Genomic DNA, 12,670 nt, shown 5'->3' with positions numbered 1-12,670 from the left:
AACTATTTACTGAAAGCAGGGAAATACACACACACACACACACACACACACACACACACACATCTATTTCTTTTTTCTCTGTTTCTGATTTTCTCTTTTTAAATTGTTACCCTAAAGATAATTTAAAAATCATTTTTTGCATTTTGTGAAATTTTTCCTGATTGAGTTCCTTTCATCCTGTCATTTTTTTTCCAAGTGTATCTTCTCATGTTCATCACTTCTAAAGTTCTGTAACATTCATTACATTTACATACTAGTTTGTCCACATTCCCCAAGTGTTGAGAATCCAAGCTGCCTCTACTTTTCTTGTTGGTTTGTTTCTTGCTAATATAAAATTTGCTGAGTGAATAAGTGAAGACATACATGAATAAAACATTTATTAAACATTTTCCATAATCAAAGCACTCTGTTGAGCATCGGGAATAAAAATAGGAAAATAAAACAGTATACGTGTGTGTGTATGCGTTTTTTGCTATAAGGTGATAATGCTATAATCATGTTGAGAGACAAAAATCAGAAGAAAAAGGAAAATTTATAGAAGAGATTTTTTTAAAAGCAGGAAAAAATTGAATGTAGCATGTATTGATTTACATTCAGTCTTTCTTAGTTCTTTTGCTGGATGCAGATGACATTTTTTGTCGAAAGTCTATTGGGATCGATTTGGATCACTGGACCACTAAGAAGAACCAAATCATCAGAGTTGATCATAACACATTCTTGCTATTATTACCTATATTGTATTCCTGGTTTTGCTTGCTTTGCTCAGCATCAGTTCATGTAAATTTTTCCAAGCTTTTCTAAAATCAGCTTGTTTGTGATTTTAACAGAACAATAATATTCCATTGTCTTCATATACCAATTACTTGTTCAACCATTTCCCAATTGAGGGACATCTACTCATTTTCCAATTCTTTGTTACCACAAAAAAAGAGCTGATACAAACATTTCTGCACATGCTTGCTCCTGCTGCTGTTGCTGATGCTGCTGTTATAGCATGGATATTGTTCCTACTACATATCAAAGGACTTTATAAATAGTATCTCATTCGATCTTTACAACAGCTTTGAGAAATAGTTGCTATAGTTATCTCTAGTTTCCATTTGAAAAAAAAAAAAAAACAGACAAATTGATGGTAAATGCCTTGCCTCAAATCACCCACAGCTAATTAATGTCTGATAATGAATTTGAATTAAAGTCTTCCCCAAATCATCCTCTTCATATTTTTTTTAATTAATCAGTATCACTCCATCAAATGTACAAGCTACAACTAATTTAATCATTCCCCAACTGATGGACATCCACTTAAATTTTATTTTTTCACCACCACAAGTTTTTGCTAGAAATATTTGTGTCTGTATATGCATATACACATATTGTACACAAATGCATACAATATGTGTGGGGTTTTATTATCATGTTTCCTGGTTACCTGAGGGCATAAAAGACCTATCCATGTGGAGTCCAGGCCCCTCAGACTTGGTGAATATCTAAAGATCCCACTCAAATCAGCATTCCCCATCTTTCTGAAGTGACAAAATTCCATATGGGGGGGGGGAGGGAGGATGGGTGACTTCTATAAAATCTATGTGCTCTGTGTCTTTGTTGAGATCTTTATAACCTTAGAGACAAGTGAATCTCATTTTTGTTGTGTTCAATGAATCCCTCCTTTTATCCCAGAATCAAATCTAATTAAACAAGATACTTACATCTGACCTACTAGTTATATCACATATTGCACATGAGGAGAGAGAGATGGCCAAATATGGATACCAGAGAAAAGACATGGAGTACTATTTGAAGACTATCAAGGCTGATCTGACTGGGCCCTAGAGAGAAGAAAGGGGAATAAAAGATAATGTTTGGCTTGCACTACATGGACCATAAAGTTATATGTCTTAGAAAAAATTCTCAAATGTCCAGTTGTTTAATGTCTTCTATAGTTGTGTAAAACACAATATGCATTCCGTGTTGCTGGGTTTTTCGTTTGTTTGTTTGTTTTTGAAGAGAACTAATGACATCATGGGTCATGTCTTGATTTGTGTATGCTTTGGATTTCAGTTAAGCAGAGTTGCACACAAACTTTTCATTTTTATTGTCTCTTCCTGAGATATCAAAGTCGAGTGGTAGGACAAAAATCTTGATGTTGGCCTGAGGTACAGTTAATGACCTTAGTATTTTTAACCCCTGACCCAATCTTCAAACTATTGGATTAAATTATTCTTATATTTCCAATCCATAAGAGAAAGTCTTCACATACTTGTAATTCACTGACACATTTGAAGTCCTCTGGCTGCCTTCAACTTGGTTGAGCTCATGTGCCCAAAAGGCTTACCAGGATGTGACTACTGCACATATTACAGTTTCTTGGAGCACAAGTAAGAGTTGAGTGAATCAAGTGGACATCAAGGATGGATGAGAATCCCCATATTAAATGCATTCTACAAACAGGTTTAATGTTTTCTGTTGTAGATTCTGATCACATTTGCCTACTCCCTCATCTTCAGTCATGTACTAAAAGTTGACATATACATTCATTTATTGGATGCAGCATATTGTCTGTTTGAAATGTACTATATACACAATTATATCTCTGTTAATAATTTTCATCTGATAATTTATCTTAGGAGCTACCAACTCCAGGATGTCCTTTCTAATTCCCTCATATGAAAGGTATTTCTCTTTTCTCTCTTTGGCCATTTTTAAAAATCTTTCACTTGAACTTTTAAATACTTATTTGTAAACATTTACTATGTTAGAATGATTTTCCAACACAGAGCAGAGCCTGTGTTATTTTTCCACTGTAGACACAGGATTATCATAATAAATTGCAGATGACTAGATCTTATATTTAAAGACAGTTTGCTGGCAGAATTCTGGACTTTGATTCAAGAAAACCAGAATAAATTGCAGATGACTAGATCTTATATTTAAAGACAGTTTGCTGGCAGAATTCAGGACTTTGATTCAAGAAAACCAGAATTTAAATCCACCCTTGACATCCACTTTGAACAAGTTACTTAAAATCTTTAAGACTCAGTTTCTTCAACTGGAACATAGAGATAATAATAGCTTTTATCTCACAGAGTCATTAGGAAGATCAAATGAAATAACAAAAACAAAACTTTGTAATAGTTAAAGCGCTCTCTAAATGTAAGCAATTATCATTGACCTTAATGTATGGAATGCCTTGAAGAAGAAACTATCTAGATCTGGGGAATTTGGGGATTTTTTCCCCTAGTTAGAATTTTCTTTCTTCTTGACTCTCTGCTTTTTGTCTTCCCTGGCTCCCTTCAAATTTCATCTAAAATTCCCCCATCTTAATATGTTACTTTTGGTTATTTACTTTCTGGGGCCACATCATTGTCTCTCTGCTAAATTAACATTCCTGTGTAACTTTTTTCTAATTCTAGGAAGGAGGATTTGAAAATTATTTTAGCATTTTTTTGTTCTGGGGTATCTTAAAGAATCTAAATCTTAAAGACATTGCTTCTGGTTAACCTATAGAAGTCCTTGGTCTTCTTGGTCTGTCAAATCCTTTCTCATTCTGGGGTGACATCATGGTATATGAATATTCTTAGGCTGGATCCTTAATTTAGAAATTAGAATAGCAGCTTGAAACTAAAAATTTTTTATTGATGATATTGCCTCATTTTCCTGCAATAGCAATATTAGTAGTTGACCTAAATACCTAGATAATTGATTCAGTTTGCCAAGGATGTTTTTCCCCATGGAGACATAAGCATACAAAACAAATATGCATCCCTCAAAAATTTAGGAAGGCTAACATTCATTTTTTTTGGTGTTTAGTTAAGTAATAAGAAGCATAATTGTGTCATTGACAATTTTATGTAATTATGGGAATATGCTCCTGAGGTCTCATTAGTCAAAATAAAGATAATTCAAATAATTTATTCTTAAACATGACATATGACAAAATGGCTAACACTCAAGAGGATCACGCATTCTAATGGTGCTATATAAATTAGCAGACATTTATTGTAGGTGAAGCTTTCAACCCCACTATGCAGACCAGAGTGTCTCTCTTCTCTTCATGTCTCCTTCAGCTGACCACCTAGCCTTTGAGCTCAGGACAAAGAGTTCATAGGTGAGAATTTGGGGACAGAGGATGCTTCTTGCTCTAATAATTTAGTTATAATCCATATCTCCACAGTCCAAATGTAGTCTGAAAGGAATCATCTTGATTCCAGCTCTGAGAATAGTATTTGATAACGTAGTTTTTAGACTTTTATCTCCACCTCCTCATTCCTATTACTAATGAAAACTTTTCACTTCTCATTGCATTTCATCTTATTTTCTCTTTGCATAAAATATTTTTCACTTTTGTGCACATTTTATCTTTTTTTGTCACACTCCAACAAAATATTGAATAGGGTGGTTAGAGTAGGAGAAAGATGAAGCTGGTTTCAAATTTCTACTTGCTAACTGATTTTGGGAAAAAAAGTGTTTCATTACATGGGGGGAAATACTAATATCTCTGAAATATCTTTTAATCCGGACAATTTAACTAACCCCTTTTAAATCAATTAATCCTTTTCAAGCTTCCATTTTCTGGGAAGTATCAGACCAATACATTTTCCTAATATTTACCTGATTTTTTTTTCCTTTTCAGAAACAGATGTTTGAATTTGATATTTAGCAATAGTTTATTATCTTCTTTTAAAGTTTTCTTTATAATTTGCTCTCAAAGCAAGTTTCTTAGAGACTAAATTATAATTAGAAAAAAAATTAATAGAATCTATAAACATTCTTTCAATTCTTGTATTTAAGTAATTCTCTCTTATTTTTTTTCTCTCTCTCTCTTTTCCTCCCTCCCTCCCTCTCTGTCTCTGTCTCTCTTCCTCCCTCTCTTTGTCTCTCTCTGTTTCTCTCTCTCTCTCTCTCTCTCTCTCTCTCTCTCTCTCTCTTTTTTTTTTTTTTTTTTTTTTTTTTTTTTGCTGAGGCAGTTGGGGTTATTGACTTGCCTAGGATCATACATCTAGCAAGTGTTAAGTGTCTGAGGCCAGATTTGAACTCAGGTCCTCCTGACTTCAGTGGTCTATCCACTGCACCAAATAACTGCCCTTTAAGTAATTCTCAAGAAGAAAGAAACACATAGAAAATGGCCTAAATGACTAAACTATCATATAAATGTCTATTACAAAGTTCCTACAATGTGGGTAAGGTAGGATATTCCTTATTTTAAATAAATTTTATTTCAGTAATTTGTTTAATTAATTTAATATTTAATTTTTAAAGTTTAAATAAATTTATTTGGATAAATAAATTTAAAATAAATATCACAAAGTTTAACAATACTTTAATTTTCTATAAATTAAAAATCTTTCCCTTTTATTTTTCCTCCTCATACACATACACATATTTGTGTGTATCTATATCTACCTGTCTATACATTTATATCTATCTATATACTATAAGAAAATAAAACTGGGGTTATTTAGGATACCATCAAAGGTCAATTATAAGCTCAAGCAGAAAGCACCAAAAAAACCTGATTGTCACATTACATCATGCTTATTAGGAGTTAAAATATATTGCATCTCTATTAATATTGTACCTAATATTTGTATTTCTTCCATCCTATTTATAACCCATTCATCTATCCATCTATCTATCATCTCTTATCTGTCTATTGTGACTTGAAGTAATGAATAGAGTTACTTTTACTGTCAGAAAGAACTTAGTCCAAGTTCTATTTCTGAAACATACTGGTTGGTTGAGATGCTGTACGTCATTTAACTTCTCCCTTCTGTTCCCAGACAACATCCAAATAATTTAATTTGCAAAATAACTTCTAGTCTACATTACTAGAGGGAGTTTCTGTGCCAGACAGGAACTTGGTATAGGGGAGTTTCATAAACCAAGGAAGACACCAGTCCATACATAAATATAGACTATACTCACACAACAACAATAATAACAATACCAATATTCACACACACCACATGCATTTGTTTTATTTTAATTATATGATACTTTAAATTTTGCAAACACTTGTATTGGATCTCAGGACACAGATATGATCACATCATTTCCCTACTCAACCAAATCTGCTAGATTCCTATTGACTTAAGGATAAAAATATAGATTCCTCTATTTTACATACTTTCACAACAAGGTCTCAAACTTTTTATTTTTTGCAAAAGTAGATTTATTTAGAGAGAAAAGGTACAGATAAAATGAATGGATACAATATGACCCAGGAATGGTAAGTATAAAATAGAGTTGGGAGAGCATATCGTCAGTGTTAGCCAGATTAAGAAGAAAGACATTAGAAAGAAGGCACCATGAAGAGGGAGAGAGAAATCTCATAGTGGACTTTGTCTTGAAAAGAACTTAGCTGGTCTCAAACTATCTTTCATCCTTTATTATATTCTATTCCCTTATATTACTTGTCTGGGCTAACTAAAATGATACTATTTCTTTCTTATGCCATTTTGTTTCCTGAATTCTTGCCTTTGTACTAGCTGTCCCTCATGTCTGAAATGTAAACTCTTTATCCAACCTCTTAGAATCTTAATTCCCTTCAGTGATCCTTTTGGATTCTACTTCTTACAGCTCTTCCTATTGCCCCTTTTCCTCCTACCCCAATAGTGACCTTTCCCAATTATATGAATGGACAGATAAATATAGTTATATGTCTACATTTTCTCTTTTCTTATGTAATGGACTATGAGATCAGAGGCTATTTTAATAACAAGAAACACAAAGATAATTAATAAAAGCTTATTAATAAAAGTAAATAAAAGCCATTAACAGTTGGTTATTTCAATTTTATAATAACCCCATAATGTAAATATTATAAGTATTGTTTATTCCATCAAAACAATGAGTAAAAATCCCTGAGTAGCTAATTCCTCATGGGTAGTACACCGTTAGTATATAAGCAAATTGCAAACTAATTATGAACAAAGACATTTGACCTCAGTTCTTCTTAAATACCAAATTGGCACCATATCTATTATGCCAGATATTCTTTATGTGTATAAATAGGCACAACATCACAAATTTTCATAATTGGAAGGGACCTCAGAAAGCATCTCGTCCAATCTGTGCTTTTAGAAGAATCCTCCTAACATCCTTGGCATTTTTTCCTCCATCCTCCACTTGTGTACCCTGCTGAAGGGGGAGCCTGCTATTATAGTGGCAGCTCATTTACACATACAGATTGTTTTCATTGCTAGGAGGTTTTTGCTTATGGTCCCTTTGTAACAAACCATATTTCACGTTCTCACACATTATTCAGGGACCTGCTTTGAACAATAAATCGACACTCCCTCCCCTCTCTTTTGGATCTAATTCTGTTGTTGCTTTCACAATTTTATCAAGAATGAAGAATTATTTTTCAAAGCCATTTCTCTTTGAAACAAACACATTTTCTTTCATGAATATGACCTAGTACTAAAACTAGTATTTAATTACTATTAAAATGAGGAATAGGTGGGCATGTTTGTAGAATTTTTTAAAAAGCCTTTAATGTTTGGACAAAGTTATAATTTACTTATGATTACCTGAAGACGTAATGTGTCTAATAACCATCACATTTCAAATGTCCCTTTATCCTTTTTGCCATATAACAATATAAGATCCCTGAGGGTATAGGCCTTCTTCTCTTTGCTTGGGTTCTCATCCCTAGGTGTTAGCATAGACCTGACATATATTAAAAATTGAATTATCCGTCTACCTATCTATTTATCTATCAGCCTTTCACTTGCCATTTTCTAACTGAATGTCATCTATATTTGTCATCTTCTCCCTTCTCTCTCTCTCTCTCTCTCTCTCTCTATCTCTGTGTGTGTGTGTGTGTTATACACACACACACACACACACACACACACACACACTACCACTCTCAGTCTCTGTGTCTCACTCTGTCTCTTCTGCCCCGTTTCTCTTGGAAACTATTCAGGTCTTTGATACTTAATTTCTCTTGGAAACTATTTGGGTCCTTGCTCACCTTTGAAACTGTTTTCATATATTTCTTATCTGTATCTCTTCTCTCAATGCACTTTTCTCATTGGAGAATTTAAATGATGGAGAAGGTCAGACTCCAATTATATTCATATAATAAAGAATCAATGGTAGCAATAGATATTAGGTGTGGTGAAAAAAAAACGAATAAGATGTTGCAATGAGTTATGTTAAGACTTATTGGATAATAAAATATTCTAGTTGTTGTTATGGACAGAATATGCAATAAAAAAATCTGAATTTGTCAATTGTGAGCTATATGATCTTGATTTCTCCATATAGGCATAGAGTGGAAAAAAGTGTGTTGACAAAACTTGGACTCATTAGGAGCCATCTATATTCAGAACCACCTGACATTTGCCTCTGAATTCTGCATTAGTATAAAAGTGACATGGAAAACGGGAACAATGTGACTGAATTCATCCTATTGGGTCTTATAAAAAATCCTGAGATGCAGAGAATATTATTTTTAATCATTTTAATGACCTATATCATTACTGTGATGGGCAATGTTCTCATTGTGATCACCATAAGCTCTAGTCAGACTCTGAATTCTCCAATGTATTTCTTCCTTTCTTTCTTGTCCTTAATTGATGCCTGCTATTCATCTTCAATTGTCCCCAAAATGCTTGCAGATTTATTATGTGAGAAGAAGACAATTTCTTTCAATGGGTGTATGACACAAGTATTTATTGAACATGTTTTGGGTGCCTCTGAGATTGTCCTTCTCATTGTAATGGCCTTTGACCGATATGTGGCTATCTGCAAACCCTTGCATTATACTACTATAATGAATCATCAATTATGTTGTGTTTTGGTGGGCTTGGCTTGGCTAGTTGGCTTCCTACATTCAACAGGACAAATCCTTATCACACTGTGGCTCCCATTCTGTGGACCTAATGTCATAGATCACTTTTTATGTGACATCATCCCTGTGATCCAACTTGCTTGCACAGATACCTTCATTGTTGGTCTCCTGATTGCTGCAAATGGAGGTTTAATTTCCATGATTAGCTTTGTGATGTTGATGTGTTCTTATGTTATCATCCTGCACTCCCTAAAAAGTTACAGTTCTTCAGGGAGACGCAAAGCTCTCTCTACTTGTAGTTCTCACATCACCGTTGTCATCTTATTTTTTGTTCCCTGCATTTTCATGTATCTTCGACCAGTGACCACTTTTCCAATGGATAAAGCTGTGACTATATTTTTCACTCTTATCACTCCCATGCTAAACCCATTTATCTACACGGTGAGGAACGCAGAAGTTAAAAATGCCATGAGAAAGTTGTGGAGCAGAAAAGTTCAGATTACAAATGACAAATGACGAGTAAACCTAGGTTATTCTGAACCTAAGAGGTGTGCATAAAGGCTGGTGGATCAGACAATAAAGAAGAAATAAGATTCACACAGGATCAGCACAGAAGGACAAAACAGACCAGACAGTGACTGGATTGACCCAAGGGCAATTTCTAAGGACTTCACATATACAGTTATGTGATAAAAGTATGGTCTATATATTTCACGAAACTCTTTAGATTCATATTCATTGTATAACTGGGATAAATTACTGTGAATATGTTAAATGTAAATTACTAATTTTCTACTACAAGAGCCTTCAGATGTGTTTATGCTTTCCCATTCTTTGTATTGCCATGTCTTAATTAAATACTTTTGTTGTTGAATTGAAGTGTCTTTATATTGTCCAGTGATGGAAAATGGATGAGATAGGAATGTGCACCAAATACATCAAAGAGATAATGTATGAAGGGTTCCTGGGTCATATAAAACCACTGTCACAAGAAGTTGGAGGATTTGTATATGTTTTTAGGAAAATGACCACAGAGAGGGATAAATAAGGAATTCATTATTTTAAAGGATTTTTTTTTTCAAAAAGATATGTCTTCTCTAGGACGTTCCTCTAAGTGTTTTTGCAGTGAACATAAGTTTTAATGGATTGGAATTGAATGAAAGGATATGATATCAATGTATTTTGTCCTAAACATGATGATGAAAAGAATATTTCATTTCTTTTCTTTGATTTTCAGTTATATGGAAAGAAATAAACAAGTCATCAGATTCCATTTGTCCTACACGGCTATGAAATGGATTTTTTATGTGCTAATACATGCTTTTTATTAACATATCTGAACTATTTTATTTGAGTTTTTATCAATTTCAATCCCTTGAGATACTACATGTTTATTCTGATGAAGGTAACATGGTTAAAAACATTTCTAGTGTTCTTTTCTAAGTTAGTGAAACATCCTTCTCAAAACTTTTTTAATATTTTGAATATTTTTAACCCTTTAAGATTGAATTTGACCTTTAGAATTAAATAAATTTCATTCAGGGCCAGCTCTAATAGATATAACAGGACTGAATTGGGAGCCATGTTATAGTGGGAGCAAAAAAATATGATTCTTAGGGATCTGGGAGTGAAGCTCTGTAATGGGCTGAAGCTCAAGTTGATGCACTGAGGTCCCAAGCACGTGATGCTAAATAGTAATTGGACCATACTCTATTAATATATATGCTTGGAGAAAGAATGGCTCCGGCCCACTCCTTGTGCAAGTCCTGATGTGTTGTATAGGAAATGACGATTTTGGTGGGTGGAGACAGAGGGGCAGAAAAAGAGGTGGAGAGAGACTGCTGGCTGGGTTTCTGTGGTGGCTGCTCACATTGCTAATCCCCTTTCCCCTCCACAGACAATAAAGATTGAAGATTTTCCCTTTACCTGAATTCCTGACTCTGGCTGATTTTAAAATACACAGTCATCACAAAGCTCAATTAAGCACTTATAATACCACCATGTCATCTAAAAGTTCCTTCCTATTCTTAGTTTCTAGGGATTCCTTATCCTGAAATGTGTGAACATCTCTATATATTTGCTTATATGTACATTTTATGTAAAAATATAAACATGTGTGTGTCTATGTATGTAATATAATTTGAGCAAGAAGATTTGGGGAAATAGATTAACTCCCTGAATATATTTATAAGAAAGATCTCATTATGATCGTGCTATAAAAGATTAACTCGTGATTATCCTTTCGTTTGAATACAATTGGTTTTAAAAAAAAAGATAATTATTTTGTTGTTATGAGGATTAGCACACAATAGGAATTATGACCTATTTTTGTTAAATAATAAAATCAATAATTAATACTTATAGTAAGGTACAGTTTCTCATTACAGCTGTGAAACTTTACTCATTTAAAAGGACCTACTATGTTGCTTTTTCCTTCTCATTTTGAGGTCACTTTATATTCCTCTCTATATATTCATTTTCTTTAAGTTTTAAAATTTATTATCATTTAGCTCTGATTAGCATCTCATGTTAATTTTATTGCTTTTGGCTAATTTTACTATGATCTACTCTTTTTCATTTTCAATGTTGGTAATATTAATTTCTGTTCCTTAATTTTTTTTATCAAATTATTTATTTGTTAATTATACTCCCCAGTCTGGATTGCTTTGCTACCTCTTCTCTGCCACTTAGAATTCTAGATTGCTTATGTCACTTTTTAAAAGACTATGTTCCATAGCTTTGTATCCATCTCTCCTACAAAACAAGTATCAAAATAATTTCCTAAATCATGAATACCCATACACTACAAATCTGAGTGTACATTATTGAAATCGCAAAATTGACCATAACAGCTTTAAGAAAATATCCTAATAAAAACTTATGTGTTGGGGACCTTCACTTTGTGACAGTAAAAAGATGGGCAATTTCTTACCAAAAATGAGGAACACATGATTAATTGATCAAAAATGTACAAAAAAATTGGAATTTAGGAACAAGTAGACATAGTTTCACTAGATTATAGCAATGGATGTTTAGCTGCTAAACTAGGTTATACTAGTGGATGTTTGACTTTGCTCACTGTAATCCAAAAGTGATTTGCTTCTGACATAAAATAGTGAAAATATAAGAAAGAAATCAAATAAGCCTTTTTGGGGGGTGGTGAAATTTCAAGCAAAATAAGCATTGACCAAATGAATAAACCATATTGTTTAGCTAATACACAGGAGGTTTAGAATGGCAGTTCAAAACCATGTTACATCCAGAAGAAAATAGAGTAGGGCCACATAAATGGATGTGTTTTTAAATTCTTCCTTTGACACATACTGATTTTGATCACTTAATCTTTTTTTTTTTTTTTCCCGAAACTGGTGAATTCCTTTTATTTTTTTTTTTTCCAGTCAGGGGAAAGAATTTATTAGGTTACATGAGCAGATCACTGCTGAATATAATTTTGCAATATTATCATCCTAAGATTCTTTTTTTAAAATTATTTTTAAAAATTCTTTATGCATGGGTAATTTTACAACATTGACAATTGCCAAACCTTTTAAATTCCAATTTTTCCCTTCCTTCTCCCCATCCCCTCCCCCCAATGGCAGGTTGACTAATACATGTTAAGTATGTTAAAGTATAAATTAAATACAATATAAGCATACATGTCCTAATAGTTATTTTGCTGTACAAAAAGAATTGGAGTTTGAAATAGTGTACTATTAGCCTGTGATCACTTAATCTTTTGGTATCCTGGGCAAGTCACTAAGATTTAACTTACAGAGAAATTTCCATTGATAAGAGTTTCCTCATTCAGGAACTGACTGTACCAAAGAAGTATCTTGTACCTATATCTATATGTTGCAATATGTATGGTGTATT

At 33.2% G+C, this 12,670-nt stretch overlaps 1 protein-coding gene across 1 annotated transcript; it reads left to right on the top strand.

Annotated features, from left to right (window-relative positions):
- The first annotated feature begins 8,380 nt into the window (after nt 1-8,380).
- Nucleotides 8,381-9,313, top strand: LOC100914080 (olfactory receptor 4C12-like). The gene has a single exon (XM_003774559.1). It carries the CDS (start codon nt 8,381-8,383, stop codon nt 9,311-9,313), a length of 933 nt encoding a protein of 310 aa, XP_003774607.1.
- Nucleotides 9,314-12,670: the final 3,357 nt, after the last annotated feature.

This window comes from Sarcophilus harrisii, chromosome 6, assembly GCF_902635505.1.
Source record: "Sarcophilus harrisii chromosome 6, mSarHar1.11, whole genome shotgun sequence".
In the NCBI taxonomy this organism is placed as follows: Eukaryota; Metazoa; Chordata; class Mammalia; order Dasyuromorphia; family Dasyuridae; genus Sarcophilus; species Sarcophilus harrisii.
This window is presented reverse-complemented; position numbering and strand designations above follow the sequence as displayed.